Below are 25,774 nucleotides of genomic sequence, written 5' to 3'. Positions count from 1 at the left end.
TTATGATAGGTATCCGCTATGTATGAACATTCATGCAACCGCGAGTCTTTTAGTTTTATATAGCAGAAACTGAATGCATATTTCCTATGATTAAACAAAAGTTTATAAAAATTTCAGATTGCTTTGAAAATTTATGTTAAGGATTTACCACATCCATAATCAGATAGCCTAATGCAACACCCTAATCCAGACAGCCTTATTCAAGAAAACATAATAGAAAAGATAAATAATATAATCATTAATCATCTCCTATACTCAAAACATAGTCTTCACACCCAAAACTGAATTTGCAGGATCTAAACCCCAAATTCTCAAATTGAAGTGCATAAAAAATTGCAGATGAATTTATATGAAGTATGAACATGATAAGTTAACCATCACTAACCCCGCGCCCCTGCCCCCCTACGAAAAAAAATTGTAAAAAAAAAAACTAGAATACCTGCTACACATTATAACTAAGAGGTATAAATCAACAAACATAATATTTTACAACGCCTTTTAACACCCTCATTGCAGTTGTGCAATCTCTACCCCTAAAATAAACATCTCTATGTGTCGCTATGACTTCTCCCCGTGCCATTTACGGTCCGTATTAGCTACTCATTATTTTCATCTTTGGGTCATTCTCGATCCATTGGTTGTCCACGCATAGGCCGACCTCCATCTGTAAAACCAGTCAACAAAAGCATGTTTCCGTTCAATTTTGTGATCCAAGATTTCCTCACAAGCAAGTGTTATGTAATAATATCAAAACATAGTAAATGATTTATCATGTTTTTTATCTAACAGCATTCAAATGAAGGGTGATAGATTTAAGCATTATGTCTTCAACGTAAAAACCATATAATAGTTAAATGAGTTTGTACCACTTTCACCATCGGAGATATCTGCTAGCCTTGCAATGGCATCGGCAAGTGCTTGTTCATGTTCCTGCATTATATCAAAATCAATAACGATACTTTTTGATTTTTGAAGAAAAAAAAAAGATACCAAACTGATTTTCTAACCTTCAAGACTTTCCTAGCTTTCTCTATCTCAAGAGGATCCGGATGACTAGATCCAAATACCCGCTCCACCTGCACATGTCCAACAAATGAATCGTTATACTTAAGAATAAGATTTAACGCATCCGGAATTGATGCTAACTGTTGATATATTTACCTCCTTTATTAGAGTATCAGTGTTGAGTAATTGAATTTCATCTACACCCTTCTTTCCTATGCCGTTCTGTGACGGTGGAAACTCTTTTCTTGTTTGACCCTTGGTCATCCCTCTACCTCTTCCTCCACCTGGACCACCATCACGTCCAACGGGTCGACCCGATCCACGATGTGGAATCCCGGGGTCCTCACCTTCCACCCATTGTATATCTTCTGGAGATATCTGCATCAACAACAAACAATATTTTTAACATGAAAAAAAAAACGATAATGTGAACTGAGACTGAGAGATTTATCTACACTTACCTCTGCAAGATTGACCCACTCCCACGTCTCGTTTGCGGTATACATATCATAAACTAGAGCATGCCGACCCTGAAAACCGTATTTTCAGAACATCATGCGGTATGCCTTATGCATGCATGTTAAGAAATCAAACTACCTCAACAGGATTGTAATCTGTTATTGTAGCTTCGTAGAAATTGTTGTCGTCAGGCCACCTGGTTCTTACTTTTCTCCCAATTAAAGGTGAAAATGATGATGTTTCAGCAGGCACGATTGCAAGAGCACCAGAAGTCGCACGGTTACCAAGCTGGGCCCGCCCAGTTGAGCTTGATGTAGGATGCTGAGTTTTTACGGAAGACGCTCCACCCATCATCTGACCAGGCCATAACAAACGTGTGACATCTGGATTACCATTTGTTAAAAAAAAATAGATTTAAAAAATGAGCTTACTGATTTCTTGTTTTTCGCCTTACTCCCGGTCACGGGTGCTCTTCTAGCAGATGAAGAAGTGGGTAGAGGTACATGCTGAGGTGGCACACCAAAGGATTGAGAAGGACCTGATGAGTTCATCTTCTGCTTCTTACGGGTTCCTGAGACAGATGGGCTAGGTAATGGATCGTGGACCGCTTGACCCGTGTTGACCATCCCAGGTTGAAGCCCACTCGACTGTCTCCACTCCCTATTATCATCACCCAACATTGCCACAAATCAGAAAAATAAGTTTGTTTGCATAAGATGACAGTGTTTGTTTATTAAGACTATTGGACCTTATTCTTCGGATAACATCGTCTGAATTTACTTTGAGCAAAAGCTCCCTGTGTTCTTCATTTGACAGTCTCAATTCTTTTCGGAGCTCGGTTATTAAACCTTCCTTTTCCTGAATAAATTAATTATTAATTAATGAAGATCAAACAAAAACCTGATTAAAAGAATAAGATCCGTGTATGTATAACGACAAACATACCCAAGTAATTGCATCCGCTTGGGCTTTGAAGGCTCGTAAGACAGAACTATATGCTTCTTGTTCAAGGAGATGAATTTGGGCTTCCATATCAGTTTCCCCATACATACGAGGAGGATATTGTACGGCACCCATAACTGCAGATCTTCCGTTACCTGCCACATGTCCACCTCTTGGAATTCTGTTTTGATGGGACGGCGGAAGATCATCATCGGTTCCTGCAATTAATCCAAACTGTTAGCATTAACTTATCATCCAGTCCATTTATGGGTGTGATACAGGCATATAGAAAGTACAGTTGCACCGTCATCTTGTACTTGCAGTCACCCAAAAAGAAAGGAACCTCCGTTCACATGTGCCATGTGTGTGAACTTGAAATAATAAAACAAGCAACGTGGATTCTAATAATATACAGTACTATATAGTATATATCCATCCAGCTCATTAAGGCATGAACCTAAACCCAACACAGTAGTACAGTATTCACATCTATATAACAGATAACGGTCTTATTCTTACTAGTCTTTTTACGGTTCCTAAATTTGGTTTACTTCTCACCCAACAACAACCCTCTACTCCTAACTCCAATCTGAACAGCATGGTGTTTATTTTAAAACGGCAGAATGCAAACTTTGCTGACCAGCCCTTATATCCAGCCACAACAAAGGCTGAGTTGATGATCGCATTGCATAAAAGCATTTACGTACAAAGAGGTTAAAGGTGTTTTGTTTCAAAGATAGACCTTTGACAACATTCTAAACAACAATCATATATATATATATATATTCACCTGATCCATAAGTCCAAACCATGTCAAAACAATCTAAAAGACCATGACCTTCCATACTTCAACAGCACGACTAAAAACAAACCAACCGAAAAAAAACCGACGCCATAATACATCCCCACATAAGAATAAAACCGTGTACGGTAAAGTCACATACACAAGCAACAATCTTTAAACCCAAAAAAGGAAGCTTTCTCAAAATCTAAGGGCCCAACTTGACCAATGATTCATTATCAACTACAGCCGCCAGTTGAATTAACTAACTAACAACTACCCAATTTTGAATTGACTCTCAGAAATCCAATACACCTATCAGGTCCAGTCTATACAAACTCACATGTGACATGACCAAATATAAGAAAAGAAAAAAAAAGCAACAATTGGTCTACACTCTACACATCACTATCTCACTTTCTCTATAGTCAATACCATTAATTACAGTACACAAACCAAACCCTAAACTTCACATTCTCATTAATTTCACATCCCCTTATTAAACAACACAAAAGGACACAATTTTTAGCTAGAAATCCTTAATAAACAACGAAATTCAGCTTCTTCACCGTCAAATTTGAAAAAAGATTATTAATTTATACATAATTAACAAAAAAAGACAATGCCGGAAGCGAATTGTATCTCAAATTCATCGAGAACAAATTCACCAACAAAGAGTAACAATATTATCAATCGGTAGAAAGATAAAACCTCACCGCTGCTATCATAAGGTTCGTAGTCCATAGCCAGCTTGCAAACTAACCGATTGATTAATCGAAATTCGACAAGAATTAAGCGCACAAAAACCCTAAATTTCGCGAAAAGGTTGGTAAAAACGCGAATGAATCTGATACGGACCGAATTGTTTCGTGGATTCGGGTGTGTAGAGATGAAATTGACGTTAATCGATTGATTGGAGGCTTGAAGACGAAGATCGAAGGCGAATTAGGGTTTGAATTTGGAGTTTAGAAAGAGTGATGAGAAAAGGGGTATGAGGGGCGGATTTGAAAGCGATTGGTTGTTTTTAGTTAATTGTTATGTTTTGAGTTCCGGCTTGTTTTGGGGTTTTGACTTTAGGTTATGGTCAATCAAGAAATGTGATTTTGTGTTGATGGCTTCAAGTACATTCATCCTCTTTCAATGTAGAGACTAGAGATGACACAAAATCTTTGTAATTTTGTTTATTTTTAAATTTGCAAATTATCTTTTTGAAATCAAGTAAGAAATTTTGAGAAACAATTTTTCATGTTTGAATTTAAAAAGATGTTAGTGTTTATGATAAGGAAATGATGATTGGTATATGAAAATATAAGTTGTCTAAATGAATTTGGAAATTAAGCATATAGAAGATCCAAAAGATCATGAATGAATTAGTGCACGATAAAGACACGAATTTCCCTCAACTATTAGGTAGGTTTAAGGGGGGATGTTAACATACTATGAAATAATCCATGTATTTATACCCTTTAGTTTCATGGTAGGAAAGTCGGTTGTCTTTGGAGTATATGATGTGGCGCTTAGAATGTGAAAAACTATTTGTAAATGGCTTGATGTTCCTTTTATCTTTGGATTATCGTCCGAAGTGAATTATGTTATAGTTGGAATATCTGCTGATTAAGAATAAGAATAAGAATAAGAAACACAAACTTATTCATGGAGTGGTTCTAACAACTTGGTTGACGCTTTGGAAAAGTCAAAACGTAGTTGTTTTTGGCTTTTTGCACAAGAAGGCTGATCGAAATGTTTATTCGATAACTTCCTATTCATTTTTGTATTATGGTAATAGGAATAGGATATGTAATGTTAGTTGGGTAGTGCGACTTCAATATCACGTGCTCGTCATGTAATTTTCCTTTTTTGTAACTTAGTTTTATTTATTGAAAGTTTTGTCGTTCTAAAAAATACCATGAAAGAATCCAATGTAGAGCATTGAATTATCCAAATGATATATATCACGCATGAAAGCTGAAACAAACGCAGGTTGATTTATTAACATTGTATTCAATACTCTTTCCATGCTCAACTTCCTATCTTTTTCAACTCATATTTGTCTTTACACGGGAGCTTGGTCACTAGAAACCCCATTTTTATGACAAACCTAACAATTTTCTCTTACCACACGTTTATAGTGACCAACAAACTTAGGCAAACTTATAATATCACTATAACATGTGTATGTTGCAACGTGTTATGTTATTGGTTTGACTAGTACTTAGTTGCCAAACTTCTAAAAACATGCAATATCATCATCCTCTAGGTGTGACGCATATTGGAACTCCCACAGGCGTTTTCGTGGCTTGAATATGTGGTGGCATAACACTCAAATTGGCTCGTAAAAAAAACATATGGTTTGTCCAGTATTTTTAGCATGAACGAGAAGATAGGATGAGGGGAACACAAGTCCAATGGTCCTACCATGAGGAAGGAGCCTTAGAATAAGAGGTTGCAATACCTATAAACTCGTGTGAAAGCCCGTGTAGTTCAGCAATTGCTCATTTCACCCGATACCACCCTTTAACTACACGGCCAACCTATGTTACTTTCTCAAAGCAAAAACTCTAAAGTTCACATTAGTCACATCCCACTCACCCATGGTCCCATCAATCTTTACACCTTTTCAAAGACCCGCCAGAGGTCGGACCCAAACACAACCTTTCAAAGTCAACCTACATGTGACCTTATCTCTCTATATGAGGAGATCTTACATACCACTATATGGATTCTTAGTATCATGTGAATCTATGAAAAAGAACGGACCCAAAGGATGCCATTGGGACATGCCACTATAGTGACACATGTTTGTCCGAACTCTAATATGAAACAAACAATAATAGTAACCGAACTCTAATATGAAATACTTGTAAAACCCAAACAATAATAGTACAAATATAACAAAGAAAATATAAATAGAGAGAAAGGTGAGTTAAAAATTTTCTTTGCTTATAAATAAATAACAATATATTTGACACTCTTGAACTCTTGATTAATTAGAAATATAGTAAAATTATAGATAAAATATTATTTAGCTTTTTCTTTATTTTGTAACATGATTACAAATGTAAAACACAGTTTTCTAGACAAAAGTCACGATTAAAAATTTCTTGCTTTTTATTTGACGGGGATAACTTTTTATGCTCTGTTTCAAAGGGTTATCTTGATGAGATGGAGGAGTGGTCATCGAAAGGTTGTATGCCCCCTTTGAAATCAAATCACCGTTTTCAGCTAGGCTTTTTGAAATCACGCTAGGCCTTTCGATAATGCTCGCCAAGACTCGGTACTCGTCATTGGGTATACCAACATGTACCATTATCTGATCAAATACCCATGACCCGAAACCTAATCTTAAACTCACCTAAAAACCTAATCTGAAATACCAAATACTATTGATTTCACCTTTTTAACAACTTCAATATACCATCTATTATATTATGTAAGATTATTATATATAATATATGTTAAGCTAATCTCATATTCGTCCAAATCCCAAAGAAACTTCTAACACTAATTTCATACCCGAATGAATACGCGTACCAGGGGTTAGCTTTTTTCCAGTATCTACATAGAGAACTCGTGAAAATAGTCGAATGAACTTTAGTTCAGATCTACAAATAAACATACCGAACTGTAGTTCGAACATTAAACCGACTGAAACGATCAACTAACTTCAGCTTCAAAAGTCCAGTCGGTTTAATCAATTACAACACCCACAAATCATTCACCATAATACAACATTTCAAAAGCTTGACATTCTTCATAAAGGGTATATATTAGATTTTCAAAACAACCACACAAAAATAAAAGCTGACAAGTCATTTGATAACATGGAGTCACAAGTTGAAATCTGTATACAAGAACACACATCAGACAAACAAGGCCATAAATCTCTTTTCCGACACAGAATTCGTATAACATCTCCTTAAAAACCTGCCCATCCCGCAGGTTGAGCACTCGCCTTACTTTCTTTGTTTTTGGTGTCACCAAAACGCTGAGAAGAATGATTCACATGCGTCTTTACCTGAGGACCCGGAGTAGGTACTGCTGTAAAGCTTTCTGCTTCAAAACCCCAACTGGTGGCTGGTGCCGCCGCTTCAACAGGTGGTTTGTTGTTCTGGTGGCCGTTTCTGGTTCTAACAGATTTAGAGTTGGTGGTTGTTACAGGTGGAGGCTCGGGAAACGCCTGCCATGAGTTTTGTTCAGACTTTGGAGGGGTATTTTCAAACAGTCCCTTCTGCAGCTCCCAAACTGTTTCGTCTTTCTGATGCACCTTAGACAAACATCAATTAAAAACATATACAGATTGAACTTAAAGCCGGAATATGGCCGGTCAAAGCAGTCAGAGCAGATTGACCCAAAACAATTTATCTTTTATCATTTGAATTTTATGGATATTAATTTGTTAAATATGATTATAGAAAAATACATTACCATAATATTTTGACCTGTTAGCTAGGGCTGCAAACGAACTGAACAGTTCGTAAACTGTTTGGCGGGATGTTCGTTTGTGTTCGTTCGTTTAGTTAAATAAACAGACAGGAACAAGAAAATTCGTTCATTTAGTTAAACAAACGAACATGAACAGAGGCCACGTTCGTTCAGTTACGTTCGTGAACGTGTTCATTTATGTTCGGTAGTTCATTAGTGTTTTTAACTTTTATATTTTATCTAAATACTTTAAAACTTCAACAAATTAAATATTTAATAAGTTTTAGTGTAATGTATATTATGTTCACCCTTGTTTGTGATTGTTTGTTTTCATTTGTGTTCAAGAACATCAGTTTGTGTTTGTTTGTGTTCATGTACGTTGGTTTGTGTTCGCTACCTAAAATTAACAAAACGGACACAAACAAACACGAACACGTTTATTTCCTTAACGAACAAACACAGACAGAAGATATCGTTCGATAAGTGTTCATCAACTGATGAACACATATATTTCCTTAACAAACTAACAGCCATACTGTTAGCTAACCCGACCCACCCATTTTGTCAGGCTTACGAATTTGTGCATGTGAAGAAACAAACATTACATGAGCCAATGAGATTTTGAGAATTTTACCTGTTGAGACGGAGACTGGCTTTGAATGACAGGAGACGTCTGTGTTTTGGAGGCAGTTTTATTAGGTGACGGAGTTGTAGACGCCAGAGTTTGCTTGAGATCATGAAGCTCTTGTCTCTGTGATCGACAAATAGCAGATAACTTTTCATATTTGGAACTTAATTCACCTTTCTCCATATTAACCTGCTTCAGTTGTTCCCTCAATCTTTCCACCTCAGCCTCTAACTGCTCTTCCTTCCCAATACTCCCTCTAGGGCTGACTTTCTTAACGTCAAACTCAGTTGTAAAAGCATTGAAATCGTCACTTGAAAAGTTCATTTCAAAGTCCTTTGAAGGGCCTGATTTGCCCTGGACGGATTTTTGCGAGGGGCGGGAATGACTAGTTTCAGTTTTAGGAGGACTAGTTCTGTGTATAGAAAACCTCCTTTCAGGGACACTTGGCTCTTCATCGAATGTAGGTTTGCTAAAATCTTCGGCAACAACTGCAGATTCCTTAGCATGCTGAGTTGCCCAGAAAGCGCCTATGGACCCGCCACTTGTTTGAGGTGCAGTTCGTGCCGACTCAGCAGCGGTTGGAGGAGGTGGTGGACTTCTACGAGGCATCGGACTAGATTTATTTGCAGACTTTTGAAGACCTGTTAAGACACCAGCACCAAATATATTAAATTGAAGATATAAAATCCTACATTCGAACATGCCCAAATATATAATATCCAATTCTTGGGATCAGGTGGTAATATTAACTAGGCCCGTAAATGAACCGAACGAACACCAACATATGATCGAACATGTTTTTTCGTTCATGTTCGTTTATTAAGAAAATGGGCATGTTTGTGTTCGTGTTCGTTCGTTTAAAACCTAAACGAACAGTTCACAAACGTAAACAAACATAAACAAACAACTTAAACGAACATAATTAACAAACAATAAACAACACAAATGAACATGATTGAAGACATAAATGAACATAACTTACTAAACAAAAACGAACATAAAGTATCTTTTTATACAAATTAGTGATTAATTATGATAAATTCATAAATTCCATTAAAAACCCATTTTTAAAACTAGTAGTAAGTAGTAAGAAAGTTCCTTATATGTTTATAATATATATATATATATATATATATATATATATATATATATATATATATATATATATATATAAGTATATAACTACTTACGTATTTAAACTGAAATGAACATAAATGAAAAAACGTAAACAAACGAACGTAAACAAATGAATAAACGAACGTTCATGGACATAAATGAACGAACAAAACGTGTGTTCATGTTCGTTCTTTTAAATTTTTAATTAAATGAACAAAAAAAAAATGTGTTCATGTTCGTTCGTTTATCAAGTAAACGAGCTTCCCACCGAACAAGTTCACAAACAGTTCATGAACGTTCGGTATTAATGAATGGGTCAAATATACCTCAAACAAGTAAAAGTCAAGAAAACTCTTTGAAAAATGAGATAAAACTACTCTATAAGTCTATAACTACAATAAACCAGAGTTTCTGATATGAGCAAATTAAGTGTTCATGTCAGTAAGTGCACACTGTATTATTGTCAGAAGTCAGAACAATATCAAGAAAAGACTAAGGTAGCGTTCGTTTCATGGAATGGAATGGAATGGAATTAGGAAGTTTTTCTTTGTAAAATTGATCTTGGTTGGGGAAGGGAGGAATTTGAAATCCCATGAATTTCTCTAATCAATGAAATTTGTGACTATTTCAACATTCCTTAGAAATCCTTCACTCTAATGAAGGAATGGAATGGAATGTTGAAATAGTCACAAATTTCATAGATTAAAGAAATTCATGGGATTTCAAATTCCTCCCTCCCCCAACCAAGATCAATTTTACAAAGAAAAACTTTCTAATTCCATTCCATGAAACGAACGCTACCTAAAGAGATGAACAAAACTATGGTGTCTCACCTTCAGTAATGTCGGTTTGAAGCATTTCAGGTGGCCTATCTGGTAACGACTTCTGTAACGCATCAGGTAACAGACCATTAACTCGAAACCACACCTGCAATAATAAAACAAAGTGGCATGAGTGAACATGGACATAAACATTGCTGCTATGTTCCATGAACATATATAATCTATAACTAACCTAAATTCATGGAGATGAATGTCCAATCAAGCAAAGCTCTTGCCTGCGTGATGTCTGGTCTGGAATCCGGTGAAGATTGCAGCATGTCCCTAATCAAATCCGTCATCGATGAGCTATACTTTGGCGATTCTGGAATTCGATAGTTTCCGTTCAAAACTTGTAGCTTCGATTCACCATCAAATGCAGACTTGAAATAGCAGATGCGAAATAGAAGACACCCTAGAGCCTACATGAAATAAAAGTTCATCATCAGTACGTTTTTGAGTCAAACCAGCCCGATTCAACCCGAACACATTTTAGCATGTTACCACCCTGACCGTTTTGCCACCTCTAGCTAGATCCTAAACAGTTGATGGTTAAAATCGGATATCGGTCAAGAACCAATATTTCAGATATAGGTTATCGCGGTGGGATATTGGAAATTTAATATCATACATAATTTTTTTATATATAGCAATTTAACACTAAAAATTCAGTATACTTTCCTACCATTAACAAACTAACCTTTTGCAACTTGCAAAACACGAACAATTGTAGCAAGTAGGAACTGATTAAGACTTAAAACATAACATTTAACACTAACAATTAACACTTAAGACTTAAAACACTCATAGCAGCAATCAGAAGAAAGACAAATGGTAGAGATAAGAAGAAAAGTATTGATATCAAGGAAATCGGTGATATATCAGTCAAATATCGGTGAAATATTGGTCAATATCGCTGATAATATCGGTACTGATATTCTTACCGATATTTGACACCAATATTTCACATGGGGACCGATAACCGATATATCACCGATATTAACTGCATAGGCATAAGCTAGATCAACGATCTATCACACAAACACATGAAGTCCGCTAAACTTACCCATATATCAACTTTCTCGCTTATAACTTCTCTAAGGAGCAAGTCCCACATCTGGATCAAGGACAAAATTAGAAATTGATAAAAAAAGGATTTGACTATTATTTGTCATGTGAGAAAAAAGAGTCCTATATTAAACCTCAGGGGATCTATAAGCAGGTGTTGTGTGCTTCCTTATATTGTCTTCTTCAATGCCCATTTCTTCTGGCCTCTCAAAACGTTTATGATTCGTTGAAGTACTACCAAAATCACATAACTTCCATAACCCATCAGGTCCAAGTAAAAGATTCTCTGCCTTCAAGTCGCTACAGTTGCAATTCAAAATTATTATTAAGACTAGTAACATTCTTCAACAAGAAAAAGGTATTTAAAGAGACAGGTTGTCAGGTTTTATCTGCAACTATACAGGCACAAATTAGCATAAATTTAGTAATTTACCGGTGAGCAATGGGTGGTGACTGACAGTGCATAGCAAAAACTGCATTACAGATATCCCTGAACATTATAAGTATCTGTTTTTCCTCAAAGAAGCCAGCACCTCTGTTCTCCAGCACACTAACCAGCGATTTATCGCAGTATTCCATTACAAGGAGTGCTTCCTTTGTCCGCCCCATATCTAAGATAGAATGGGCGCATAGCATAACAACATTCGGGTGTCCTTGAAGTGACTTCATCACAGATATTTCTTTCCTCACTAGTTCTAGAGATTCTTCATCGTTACAAATCATGTGCTTCAGTGCGTACTGCTTTGAACCATTTAGAGCATCTTGAGCCAAGTAAACACAAGAGAAACCACCCTCAGCTATGACATGGCGAACATGGATTTTCAGATTCCCGATGTCGAGCATACGACCTTCAAGCCCGGATTTCTCCTTAGGCATGAACTGCTTGATTCTCCACATATTTCACAGCTAACAAATGAATCTGTGTAAAGTTAAAAAAAACAAGAATCATAAGTATCTGATGTTATTAAATTGTTTACAATGCAGTAATGTGTAAAAGGATATCATAAAATCTACAGCGTGTACAACTGGGCATTTAGATAATATCATAGAACATGTAGCATATAAACGATTAAACCACAAAGCACAAAGTAGCAGTAAAGAACTCAATATAAAACTATAATTCCACCTTATGTTCAACCAAACTTATATCAATAAACTTAAGCTTCAGAATCATAACACTATAAGACGATAAACAAGACCCCATCATGTACTATTTTGTATAAAATGATCAAAAACCAGCTACTATATTAAATATCTAAAACAATATTCTTTTGATATCATTATTTATTACTTATTAGGAGAGAGACCACAAAAATAGCCACCACAATATGAATATATTACTGCTTATATTGAACTAAAGTTATAACAAAAAAAAACTATTAAACTTCAGAATCATACCACCTCAAGACAACAAACAAGACCAAATCATGTACTGTATTGTGTTTAAAATGATCAAAAACCAGCTATAAACACGCATCAGTAACCTCCCTCCCATTTCAAGCAAAATGACATCAGTCCTGCGTCAACTTTTAGGTTTTGCCTGATCAAAGCATCATCTTATTATACAATTCACCAACCAAAAGTTCAAGTAAACCACAAAATAAAACCGAATAAAATATCTTACATTAAATGCCTTATCGTGTACGGAATTTCCCTCCGATTTGTTGTATTTATCGTAATTTTCTAACGATCAACACAGTAACGTACACGCAATATGAATGTGCTAAACAGATCTACAAAATTCACATATAAACAGATCTTAAGTTACAAAACCCTAGATCTACGTAAACATCATCTACTTGAAAATTAACCAACCGTATGCAAAAAACACATCACAAATCAAACAAAAAACAGAGTGAACAATCAAGTAACATCGAAACTAATAGCTTGAGATCCAAATAACCGAACCTGATGGGAGAAAATGCGAGCAACTGAAGCGGATTGTTGTTGAATGAATGATTTTTGTTTGTGAGTGTGAGATCTGGAATGAGAAGTGAGATTATAGAGTGTGGTGATGAGATGGAATGATAATTTAGGATTTGATACCTGATAGTGGCCTCAGATCTGGATTTGTAGCTTTGAGGTGAAGGAAAGAGAGTTCGTGGTGGGACGGCAGTTTGAGAAAATGTCCCGTTGATAGCGTGTGATCTCAACATATTTTATTTATTATTACATCTTACCTTTAAAATTATTTCTTCTTAATTAATTAATTAATTAATATCTTGTTTTTTTAACGGCAAATTTGGATCACATCGTGCCATTAGCGGAACCGTCCGATCATATTCATCCTCACCAGGCAAGGAAACACAATAAATATGGGAAGAAAACCTCCTTTGTTAGAATCGAACCTAATATCTAATAGTTCTTAAGTCTTATCTCACACCCAATATGTCACTAGATTATAATGTCATGGGCAAATTAATATCTTGGGTATGTTTGACATGGAGCTTTTAAAAGTTTCTAGCTTAAGTTTTTAAGAAAAAGCTCATATTCAATAAAAAGTCTTGTTTGGTTGAAGGAGCTTGAAACTTTTAGGTTAGGAGTTTGAAGCTTTTGGTTGAACGCTTCTACCTCTAGCGTTTAGAAGAAGCTACAAGTTTATAGAGAAAAAATGATTTTTTTAACCTCTAAAGATAATGAACTTTTTAATGAACAAACTTTTTATATTTTTAGTTATGTCCATTTTGGTCATTTTATACATTTTATTAAAAGCTCCACCTACTCTGCCAAACACCAAATATATCTAAAAAGCTACAACTACTAGCTAGCAGCTAACAGCTCCCAGCCACCAGCTACCAGCTTCCATCCACCAACCAACAGCTACTTTTGCCAAACATACCCCTTGTGTTATTGAATCTATCTCCTATACTAAGCAAAACATATTTGCCACATATCATTTATTTACACCATTATTTTGACGATGTGACATTGCTCTGGAGTAGAGAATTAATTTTTTAGCGACAATTTCCCCATGCCTTTTATTTCCCCCTTTCCTTTTCACCATTCGCAAATCCTAATTCTCGTCTCTCTCTCATGTATCTCCATTCCGCTGCTCCCATCAAATGTTTCTCCTTTGCCATCTAAATCTCTGCATCGCTCGATGAGAATTGAGGCATCTATGTGCTCACAACATCAAAGTTGTTCGATTTGAAGCACCGATTGCATCGTTTGGCTATGAAGAAGGTTCAATCTCGCTCATTTTCTGACCCGCTTTGTGAAATGACTTTCCTTCTTCTTCAATCGTATATAATCACGAACCCTAATCTCAGCCACCTAAATATTGTCTCAACATAAAAAGCCACGCCTAAAATTAACTCTGTACCCTTTTACAAACCCTAAATCTCTACCAATATTTGTTGAACCATATCTGTTTCTCAAACCCTCTTACCTCTCACTGATGTGCTCTGAATTAAACTAACTAATTTTAACCCTAAACTAGACACTCTAAGTTTTAAATTTATAAACTAGACTTTCTGAAAACCTAGACCACACAACCGGCAAGTGTATCGGTCAATGTAGTAAAGCTTAAGTAAGTCCGAGTATCGAATTCACTAAACTCTACTAATTACGAATATTATACTTGATCACTACTGTAACATCCGAATATTTTATCGAATCATAAGGCAACACGTGTCCGAAAACTCTCAAGATATTCCAAATTTGTTAGAGGAGAGAGATAAATCTATGAAAATGGGATTTGGAATAAAGTTGAGGGATCAAAGGTGTAAAACTGCCAAAATTCAGGTTTTGGAGATCCCTTACGGACCGCAAGGGGTTCAAACATTTTGTGCGCCTGCAAGTCCTTACGAACCGTATGGCTATACTCTTGTGGTCCGCAAGGGTATCGCTAGTAGTGTAATGGCAACTAGCAGTTTCAGTTGCATATCTTACCACCTCTCCTGTGATTTGTGCCACATTTTTTTCTCCTTCTAACACCTAGGATGCCACTAATCCCTTCTATAACAACTTAGAGGACACTTGGCTTGATTATAGAACTCTTGATCAAGTATAAATAGCCTTGAGTTCTTGAGTTCAAAGCACACCTTCATAACTTTCTTTCTAACTTTCCTTGGAGCTATTTTTGAACTAAAAGGCCTCATTCCCTAAAGTTCTAAGCTTCCCTCCTGACACTAGTAAGTGTTCCCTCTAGTTCTTTTCATTGCATTATCTAGCTATTAGTCGAAAGTCAAGCAAATTGACTTTTGCTTTGACTTTCGGTTCTGACCATTTTGGTCAAGTTAAAGTTCAAATTGACTTTGCAACGTGATCGTAATAATGAAGGTGTTAATCCCTTGAGATTACACCCTCTGATCATCTGTCACACCCCTATTTTTCCACGTGTCGCCGGTGGGCCCGGTGGGGGTTCCGTGACATAGTTGATATCGTCATAGTCAAACAATACAAAATATAAATGCACAGCGGAAGCAAAAGAAAGATTTATTTCAACCAAATAAAATTGTAATATCCAGTATCACAACAGTTGAAATAGATCCACAGGCGGATCAAATCAAAGAGGAAACTTTTATTCAAAAGACTTCATGCATCCTAAGCTTGCGAGACTTAAACTGATGCTAAGGAGTGGCCAGCCTATTACGCGTAGTACCTGCACTTAGCCTTTTTGGAAAATACGCCAGTTTACACTGGTAAATACAATTTAACTGACTCATTTTGAAAAGGTTTAAAATTGATTTGAATGCCCGCGGCACAAAACTTTTTATAACTTGGGATCATTATTTGCATATAATCTTGTAAAAGAATTACATGTTTGTTAGGCGTTCAGTTTTTCGGGTCGTACCGGGTTAAAGATTAATAGACACACCACTTCGTATAATTCTGCCGCGAGACTTCTCTTGTACCGACGATTATACTTTATTGATTTGAATGCACTACGGGTGTACGCCTACACCCGTGTGCTAAGGTCGTGGCCATTCTTTAAATGATGCCAAGGATATCCGGGACATGGTCATTAAACCCCCAAAGGCGTTAAACAAACAAAACAACATTTTTAAACGGGTCATTTTGACAACACTTAACCACCGACCGATTAAGGTCAATTACCCGACCAAGCGGTATTTTATATACCGTACCCCAAGCCCGTATAAGGGAAAATAAGTTAAATGTATTTACCTGAGAAGAGTATAATTCAAATACAACAAGTGCACGTAGCTTTTACTGGGCTCCTATATCTGGAATGAAGGTTTTAATAACCTATTGAATCCTAACGGGTCTTTTAATTCAGCCTAAGCTTAGACCGGTTAGTTTTACATGAAGATTACGGTTTTAAACGCACGATACGGCGAGACCGTTTTAGAATGTGGTTTTGACCCGACAAGCTTGTATACTTGTTTAATATGGGTAACCTAATCACATTCTGGATTTTGAGACAGAAATGATATGGTTTGACCCGTTTAGGCTAAAATGGGTAAACTAGTTACATAAGCCGATCCGAATGCGAAAGTGCGTAACGGGTGACCGTATGAATCCTATACAAGTTTCTTAAGTTAATATGCCTTAAACATGTTGTGATATCAGTAAGATACCTTCCATTATGCCCCAAATGGTTTTAAACCTAAATTATGCCTCGTAAGGGCATTTTGGTCATTTTAAAGGGTGTAAAAGGGTTAAATAGTAATCTGAGTTATAGGTCTGATTAAATCAGTAAAATACTTAATTTACTAGGTTACATCAGTAGGGTATAACTTATACGTGAAATTTATCACTTATAACCAAACTATGCATCTCAAGGGCATTTTGGTAATTTCACATAGGCTTAAAAAGGTCTAAACGGGAAATTCTGAGTTTTAAATATTTGCCTACTTATAAAAATTTACTGACTACATCAGTAAGTTTCAACTCCATATGCTTAAAAAGGTTCTAGTACATACTTATGTGCTAAAAACGCTTAAAAAGGCGATTTGGAGCCATTTCCGGGTTTTCTATAGAAAGCTGATATTTTTTAAATTTCAGAAGGCTCAAAATACTTTATTTAATACATTAGATCAGTAGAAAAAGGTTTGGGGTCAATAGGATTTATAAAACTCATTTTATAGCTCAAAAGGGCAAAACCGGCATTGGCCGAATAAAGCTTAGAACACTAAGTTCTGCTCAGCCAAAAATTAAATAAAAATCTTTAAAAATCCCAAAATATTATTTTATAATAGTAGGTATAAAGTTTCGTATAAAAATTTGGGTTTAGATAGGCTATATGCAATTTACGCCATTTAATTACTAAAGAAGCTTCTAATTACGCTAATGAGCATAACTCTTAATCTACACCTCCAACTGATCTCAAATTTTAGGTGCAAGCTTATAAGTCAGTAGCTAAGGTGTCCACCCTTTTATATTTTTTTTAAAATCATATTTTAAGGTCATTTGGGCATAATGGTCAACATATAAGCATTTAACGGAAACATGCATACGAATAGGATATCTAATGAACCAAATTGTATAATCACAGAGGGTTATACTAACATGCAAATAGGTCCAAAAGAAGCTCTAAGGCAATCCTAAACTTGGCTTAAACGGGTCAGAACTGAAAGTCAAAGCATAAGTCAAACTATGCGACTTTCGGCTCCAAGCCGAGCCTAAACTGAAAATTGTCGAGTTGAACATGTTGGGACATGTTCTTACATTAATTACCAAGTTATATTAATGATCAAACAGGTTGCATGTATCCTACATTGCTAATTATGCGTTAATTTCAAAATAAGCATTTTGTTGACTTTTTAAAGTAAGCTTTGACTCGACAATTAACATAGTTAGAGTGGGAATCTGGAAATACCCTTTTAAGGGTTTGTTACCCACATAATTACCTACTTATAGGTATTTTTAATTCGAGATTAGACTGAGTAATTATTGTTTAATCTCGAAGTCAAACCTTAATTACGACGGTTTGACTTTTAGCTAAATACTAAGCTAAACTGAACTAATAAGGGATTAAGGACACTTACAAGAGTCTTAATTATGCTTAGGGATCCTAGGAGAAGGTGGTTGCTGCCCAGAGAAGCTCCCAAGATGCTCCAAGTGAGTTGCAAAAATGAATCATCAAATGTTGCCATATTCACTCCTTTATATAGTGACCAAGATGTCACAAGATGATGCAAAATTAGTCTACTAAGGTTGCAAGATGATCCCAAGTGCCCCTATGTGGCTATATACTGCCTAGCAAGCCCCTAATTTCGAAGACCACAATACTAAGGCGGTGCAACAGGCTGAACAGGTAGCTGTCCATTTTCTGCTGCCAGCGACAGGCTTACGGACCGTAAGCCTAAGCTCTTGCGGTCCGTATGCTCCTCTTACGGACCGTATGTTTGAACGGTTGCGGTCCGTAACCGACCCTTGCTGAAATCGCCCAGACATGTTCTTTACGGACCGTAAGCTTAAAGCCATACGGTCCATAACCGATGGCCAGAAGCCAAAAATTTTGCAAACATCCAAGCATTGACCATGTAACTCTACAAGTCCGAATCTCCTGCATTTCCTTTCAGTTGTGGGACCAATGACTCAGGCCTTGCATGCTTAGCATGCTCTTACATGTTTTGGCACTTTGTGGAAGGTTAATTTGACGGAAATCTCAAGAATTCTTGTTTGATCAAGCATTACCTCAAGATTAATTCTTTTAAATCAAGAATCTAAGTTCTTATTTGTAGTAACATTGAAAAGGAACCCATTTTCCATATGAGGATGGAATTTATTTATTCAGGAACAACCGGTTAACATTAGATGTTTATCATAGCGATTTTAAGGTCTTGGGATTTATGACTTGGGTCGCTCAGAGGTATTTTAATAACATGTCGCCCTTGGGTCGTTCAGAGGTATTTTAATAACATGATGCCCTTTTTAAATCCTACCATACATCTTTATTTGATCCGGGTTCCTGACACGTTTGTCCCACATGACACGTGTCTTTATTTTATTGGGTACGATTTTACGAGGTGTTACATCCTCACCCCCTTAAAAGAAATCTCGACCTCGAGATTTACGGAAATAAATGAGGGTACTTTTCTTTTTGCGGACTCTAACTCCCACGTATATTCGGGACCTCTACGGGCATCCCATTTCACCTTGACAATAGGCACAAGCTTCCTTCGAAGCCTCTTTACCTGTCGGTCCTCAATCGACACAGGTTTTTCCACAAATTTCAAGCTCTCATCTATGTGCACATCTGTGTGAGGTATGACTAGCGCTTCGTCAGCTAGACATTTCTTCAGATTGCAGATGTGGAATACATTATGAATACCACTGAGCTCTTCCGGTAAGTTTAACTTATAAGCCACTGACCCTACACATTTGATGATCTCGAATGGTCCTATATATCTCGGGCTTAACTTACCTTTCTTGCCAAATCGCATTACCCCTTTCCAGGGCGATACCTTAAGCAAAACTTTATCACCAACCTCGAACTTGAGAGATTTTCGCCTTTTATCAGCATAGCTTTTCTGCCTATCCCTGGCAGCTTTCAGGCGGTCACGAATCTGGACAATCTTGTCTGTCGTCTCAAAGACTATATCAGGACCTGATAATTGAGTGTCTCATACTTCTGCCCAACAGATGGGTGTTCTGCACTTCCTACCATATAGTGCCTCAAAAGGCGCAGCCTGAATGCTGGTATGATAGCTATTATTGTAGGAGAACTCGACCAAAGGTAGGTGCTTATCCCAACTACCACCTAGATCAATCACACATGCCCGCAGCATGTCTTCCAAGGTTTGAATAGTACGCTCACTCTGCCCATCCGTCTGAGGATGGTAAGCCGTACTGAAGTTTAAGCGCGTGCCCAAAGACTGTTGGAAACTTTTCCAAAAGTATGACGTATATCTGGTATCTCTGTCTGAGATAATAGCCACCGGTACTCCATGCAGAGATACGATTTTATCAACATACAATTGGGCTAACATGTCAGAGCTGTAAGTTTCCTTGATGGGTAGGAAATGTGCTGACTTAGTCAGTCTATTAACTATGACCCAAATAGTATCATTTCCCTTCCTTGTCTTTGGCAGCTTGGTGATGAAATCCATCGTCACCATTTCCCATTTCCAAGTGGGAATTTCAGGTTGTTGCAGCAAACCTGACGGCTTCTGATGTTCGGCCTTGACTTGAGCACACGTCAAGCATTTAGCTACATAAGCAGCTATAGACTTCTTTAAGCCTATCCACCAATAGTTTGCCTTTAAATCCTGGTACATATTGTCAGCTCCAGGATGAACGGAATATTTGGAACTGTGGGCTTCCTGAAGGATGACGTCCTGAAGTCCTCCATAAACATGAACCCATATTCTTCCATTTAACCTCAGGATTCCGTCCTTGCCATAGGATAACTGTTCTTCAGTTACTCCTAGCTTTTCATTAGGATAGTTAGCTTCCAACACAGCTTCCTTCTGTGCAGCTAACAACCTTTCATTCAAACTGTTCTTGATCTCAATGCTCTTGGCATTGATTCTTATTGGCTTCACTCTCTCTTTTCTGCTCCAGGCATCTGCGACTATATTAGCCTTTCCTGGATGGTATCTTATCTCACAATCATAATCATTCAAAGTTTCCACCCAACGTCGCTGCCTCATGTTTAAATCCTTTTGATTGAATAGATGCTGAAGGCTTTTGTGACCAGAATAGATCACACACTTGGTTCCATACAAGTAGTGCCTCCATAGTTTTAGTGCAAATACAACGGCACCCAGTTCCAAATCGTGGGTGGTGTAGTTCTTCTCATGCACTTTCAATTGGCGTGAAGCGTAGGCAATGACCTTGCCTTTCTGCATTAACACACAACCCATCCCCGTGTGTGATGCATCACAATAAACTACAAACTCATCAATTCTATCAGGCAATGTCAGCACTGGAGCGTTACTCAACTTCTGCTTCAAAATATCGAAGGATTCTTGCTGCTTGGGCCCCCAATCGAACTTGCTATTCTTGCGAGTAAGAAGAGTTAGGGGTGCTGCAATTCTTGAGAAGTTCTCGATAAAGCGTATGTAGTATCCTGCCAATCCTAAGAAACTACGAATCTCCGTAGGCGTTTTCGGCTCTTGCCAGTTCATGACAGCTTCAACCTTAGCGGGATCTACTTGGATACCACGCTCACTCATAACATGTCCAAGAAATTGGACTTCTCGAAGCCAGAACTCACACTTAGAAAATTTGGCATAGAGCTTTTCTTGATGAAGCAGTTTCAGAATGCAACGGAGATGCTTCTCGTGGTCAGCTTGGCTCTTTGAGTAGATGAGAATGTCGTCGATGAAGACGATGACAAATTTGTCTAGATAAGGCTTGCAGACGCGATTCATGAGATCCATGAATGCGGCAGGTGCATTAGTGAGCCCAAAAGGCATCGCTAAGAACTCGTAATGACCATAACGAGTCCTAAATGCGGTCTTGTGCACATCTTCATCCTTGACCTTCAATTGATGGTAGCCTGACCTTAGATCAATCTTGGAAAAATAGCTTGCTCCTTGAAGCTGATCGAACAGATCGTCGATCCTGGGCAAAGGATACCTATTCTTGATAGTGACCTTATTAAGCTCACGGTAATTGATGCATAAACGCATCGAGCCATCTTTCTTCTTAACGAACAAGATTGGTGCTCCCCATGGAGACGAGCTAGGTCTAATAAAACCTTTGGCTAACAAATCTTCTAGCTGCATCCTCAATTCCTTCATCTCTATTAGTGCTAATCTATAAGGCGCTCTTGCAACAGGTGCAGCTCCGGGGATGATGTCGATCCTGAATTCTACTTGTCTATCTGGTGGAAAACCAGGTAGTTCTTCTGGGAAAACTTCAGGGTAGTCAGAAATGGCAGGAATATCTTCAATCTTGGGTTTCTGTTCATCAACAGTCACTTGTACCATATAAATGACACAACCCTTCTCTAAGCATTTAGATGCTTTGAGCATAGACACCTGCTCAGGTAACCTGTACTGGGTGTCTCCTTGAATAGTAAGCGACTTACCAGACGGAGTCTTGATCACCACTTGCTTTTTACTGCAAACTATCTGGGCTTGGTTATGTGATAACCAATCCATGCCTATCACTATATCAAAGCCAGCTAGCTTAAAAGGTAATAAGGACAAAGGAAAAGAGTGGTTCCTAATGGATATGACACATCCATCTAATACAGTCGAAGCGGTTTCTATGGTTCTATCAGCTAATTCCACTTCATATTTCACACCTAAGGCTTTAACAGGTAATTTCAATAATTCACAGAACTTATTATCTACAAAGGATTTATCTGCTCTAGAATCAAAAAGTATCCTTGCATAGATATCATTTACGAGGAAGGTACCTGTTATTACATTGTCGTCCTGAATAGCTTCCTTTGCATCCATGCGGAAGACCCTAGCATTGGTCTTCTTTCCCTCCTCAACCTTTTTTGCAAGCTTTGGGCAGTTGGTCCTAAGATGCCCCTTTTCATTACAGTTATAGCACGTAGCATCCTTGATTTTCTTGCAATCCAATGCCTTGTGGTCTAATGACTTGCAAATCCCACACGCTTTTGGCTGGGACTGGGATTTCGACTCATACCTGCACCTCCCAAAATGGTGCTTCTTGCAAACCTTACATTTGGGTTTATCACACGTCTGTTGATCACCTTTCTTGGATCCCGACCCTTTCTTGTGGTCGTTGTTTCCCTTGTGCTTCTTATCGGAGCGTCGTGAACCGTCATCGTCGCGTTTCCTTTTCTCAGCATCCGCATTTCTCAGCGATCTCTTTCTAACTGCGTCCAGTGTGAGGGATAGAGATATGTCAGCTACTGACCTGAATGTAGCGGGCTGAGAGGCCTTGACACTTGCTTTTATTTCTGGGGCCAAGCCCCCAATGAAACGGGCTATCCTTTTCGGTTCAGGTGTCACAAGGTAAGGAACTAACCTTGACATGGTATTAAAGCTTGTGAGATAAGCCTGGCAATCCAGGTTCTTCATAACCAGAGATAGAAAATCAGACTCTATCTTTTCAACCTCATGCTGAGGGCAGTAGTTCTCCTTGATGAGAGCAACAAATTGATTCCATGACATGTTATATAGCTGAATATTCCCAGTAGCCTGAATTAATGAACTCCACCAGGCCAGGGCTTCACCTTTGAATGAATGGGATACAAACTTCACAATATCCCTCTCAGCACAACCACTAATGTCCACTACAGTGTCCATTTCATCCAGCCAAGTCATGCAATCCACTGCGCCTTTTTCCCCTGTAAAATCTTGGGGTTTACAAGACACAAAATACTTGTATGTGCAACCTTTGGTACGAGGGTTATCATCAAATACAATCCTTTTGGATGGAATGCTGTTTTCGTTGGAGGAATGTCTGTCATCATCTTTCTTTGGTTCCTCTTTCTTAGACTTAGGCTGGATAGAGGGTGGCTTGCTATGAGCTTCTGAATGTGTCTTGGGTTTAGAATGCGGTGTAGATAGGGTTTTACTATGAGTCTCACTATACTCATTATATTGCCGCTCTAAGGCCTTGGTGATAGCATTATCGACGAGTGCTTGCAGCTCTGCACCAGTCAGCTGTATCTTAGCGTTCTCGTGGTTTTCCACCGGACGACTGTTCACCTCGTCCGACCCAGCCATGTAGCTTCAAATGCTACATATAGAAAATAATGGGCAAGGTTTTATTTAGAAGCTCTTACAATGTTTTATAATTTTATTAACCATGGTTTTTAACTAGCCATTGCTGGTTAATTTGTTAATTATTTATTTATTCAGGACCTTTATTATAATCCTATATTACAATTAAACATTAGCATAAAAAGCTTAGTCACAAGGACAGTTATAACCAGGATTTTCACAGAATCGAGGTATTTGGGTCTGAATCATAGTTCATTACCCTTTTCTAGACAGTGAGTTGCAGACTTCAACTGTCTCTTAGTCCCATAGGACGTTAATTATTACCCGTAGGTACTTCATCCTCAAAGGATGGTCATATAATCACAGGGAATTTAAATTAACCCAATTTAAAGATGGCCTGTGTGATTTTTACTGCATCACAATTTGCCCAGCATGTTAACATGTTTACAGATGTTAACAAAATTTGGAATCTTTTGGACAGGTTCTACCATCTTGGCCATGTCTACAACGACACGTGGCTAGGTTTTACCCTTAAGATTCTCTTTTAATATTTAACGCAGATCAATCCTATATTGAGATGTTAGTTATAGATCTAAATCTAATTATGGAGATACCATATTGGCCTTGTCTTAAAAGGCACATGGCTAGGTCTTGTCCCTTTTTAGATTTTGCCATTTTATAATAATGGTAGATCTTTTACAGGAATGTTATTTTCATTTTACTTTGTGTTCTAAGTTTATGCATATACTCAATAATAAACAATATGAAAATTTAAATTTCAACCATTCCATTACTAAAATTTAACAAGTACAACAATTGCCCTAAACGGGACTTTCTAAGAAACAACATGCCCACGCAGGGGTGAAAAGCACACAACAAACCCACGCAGGGGTTAGCTAAAAGACATGCCCACGTAGGGGCGGAATACTAAAAGACAAGCCCACGCAGGGGCTGAGTACAGAAACAAAAAAAATCCACGTAGGGACTTGATTACAACCAAATGAAATAAACAACAAAGGTCTTTAATGACCCCTTCTTTTGGACTTCCCCTTGAGTAGGTCTGACAGACCCTTGAAGAAGCCTTGCCGCTCCCTGTGGTCTTCTCGAACTTCTTGCTCAACTTGGTTCAACCTATCGAGAACCCCTTGTTGGCGCTCCGGCGGAATTAGTTGCGGCTGCGGCGTCTGGTACAGAGGTTGATGAGGTGGCGGACGCTGGTACCCATAAGTTGGGTGACCAGTGGTCCAAAGACCACCATAGGGTCCCTCTGGGTGACGAGCATTGTAGTCCCATGCCTCCTGGTATGGGTCCACATTTGCATAGTCGTAATCGGTATGAGCCGGCTGCTCAAAAGGGTTATATGCCGCTGAACCGGCGTAGGCAGGGATTGGGTTGTCAAAACCCAATGGCGGCACCACAGGTGTAGAGTTTGCCTCCATGACGGGGTTTGATGGACCCCCCATCTGTCGGTCTTCTTCTTCCTGGAGTGGCGGATAATTGCTGCCACTCGAGGGCTGAGGAGTGCTGATGCGGACTCCTCCTTGCACAGACATCCATGCGTTTGACCTTCTCCGCCTTGGTGGCTCTGGAGGCGGTTGCTGTTCCACTGGTGGTGGTGGTGGCGGAGTGACTGCCACAAATCGAGAATCCTCGGAAGGATCCTGCTGCTGCTACTGCTGGTATGGGGACGAGTGTTCAGAGGGCGTGAAATACCAGTCCCACTGGTTAAACCTCGCCTGGTAGCTGTCAGGACCACGGTAAGGTGATCCATGAAAAGATAACCCATCGGAGATTTCGATGGGGTGGTTCGGGGTCCCGGTTGCAGGCTCCATGGGATCTGTATCTTCGTCCATGTCATTTTCACCCGAGAAGTGATCCTCGGGTCCTAGTGGGTTGAAACCCACGGGTTCTTGAATAAAATTAGCCGGGTTGAACCGGCTCTGGAAAGCAGGGGTAGGGTCACCAAATGAGT

General features: G+C 38.2%; 2 protein-coding genes across 4 annotated transcripts; both read right to left on the bottom strand.

The window, feature by feature from the left end:
- Positions 1-232: 232 nt before the first annotated feature.
- On the bottom strand, positions 233-4,263 carry LOC110923161 (protein EMSY-LIKE 3). The gene is made up of 10 exons (XM_022167339.2): positions 3,904-4,263; positions 2,410-2,624; positions 2,213-2,322; positions 1,896-2,124; positions 1,603-1,818; positions 1,467-1,535; positions 1,162-1,383; positions 1,008-1,076; positions 867-930; positions 233-664 (listed from the first exon to the last, which is right to left on the bottom strand). Exons 1-10 carry the CDS (start codon positions 3,929-3,931, stop codon positions 621-623), a joined length of 1,266 nt encoding a protein of 421 aa, XP_022023031.1. The 5' UTR covers positions 3,932-4,263; the 3' UTR covers positions 233-620.
- A 2,671-nt stretch (positions 4,264-6,934) lies between these two features.
- On the bottom strand, positions 6,935-13,384 carry LOC110922527 (AP2-associated protein kinase 1). 3 transcript variants are annotated; one of them, XM_022166819.2, is made up of 9 exons: positions 13,286-13,384; positions 13,148-13,220; positions 11,673-12,158; positions 11,374-11,539; positions 11,238-11,288; positions 10,411-10,593; positions 10,187-10,280; positions 8,244-8,878; positions 6,935-7,451 (listed from the first exon to the last, which is right to left on the bottom strand). In XM_022166819.2, the coding sequence occupies exons 3-9, from the start codon at positions 12,134-12,136 to the stop codon at positions 7,104-7,106; spliced, it is 1,941 nt and encodes a 646-aa protein (XP_022022511.1). In that variant the 5' UTR covers positions 12,137-12,158; positions 13,148-13,220; positions 13,286-13,384; the 3' UTR covers positions 6,935-7,103. The 3 variants fall into 3 exon arrangements, with proteins under 3 accessions (XP_022022511.1, XP_022022512.1, XP_022022510.1); XM_022166820.2 differs by having other exon boundaries at positions 6,935-7,442; XM_022166818.2 differs by having other exon boundaries at positions 6,979-7,451; positions 13,148-13,372.
- Positions 13,385-25,774: the final 12,390 nt, after the last annotated feature.

Source organism: Helianthus annuus, chromosome 17, assembly GCF_002127325.2.
Source record: "Helianthus annuus cultivar XRQ/B chromosome 17, HanXRQr2.0-SUNRISE, whole genome shotgun sequence".
In the NCBI taxonomy this organism is placed as follows: Eukaryota; Viridiplantae; Streptophyta; class Magnoliopsida; order Asterales; family Asteraceae; genus Helianthus; species Helianthus annuus.
The sequence above is the reverse complement of the archived record's forward strand: the minus strand, read 5'-3'. Positions and strand labels throughout refer to the sequence as shown.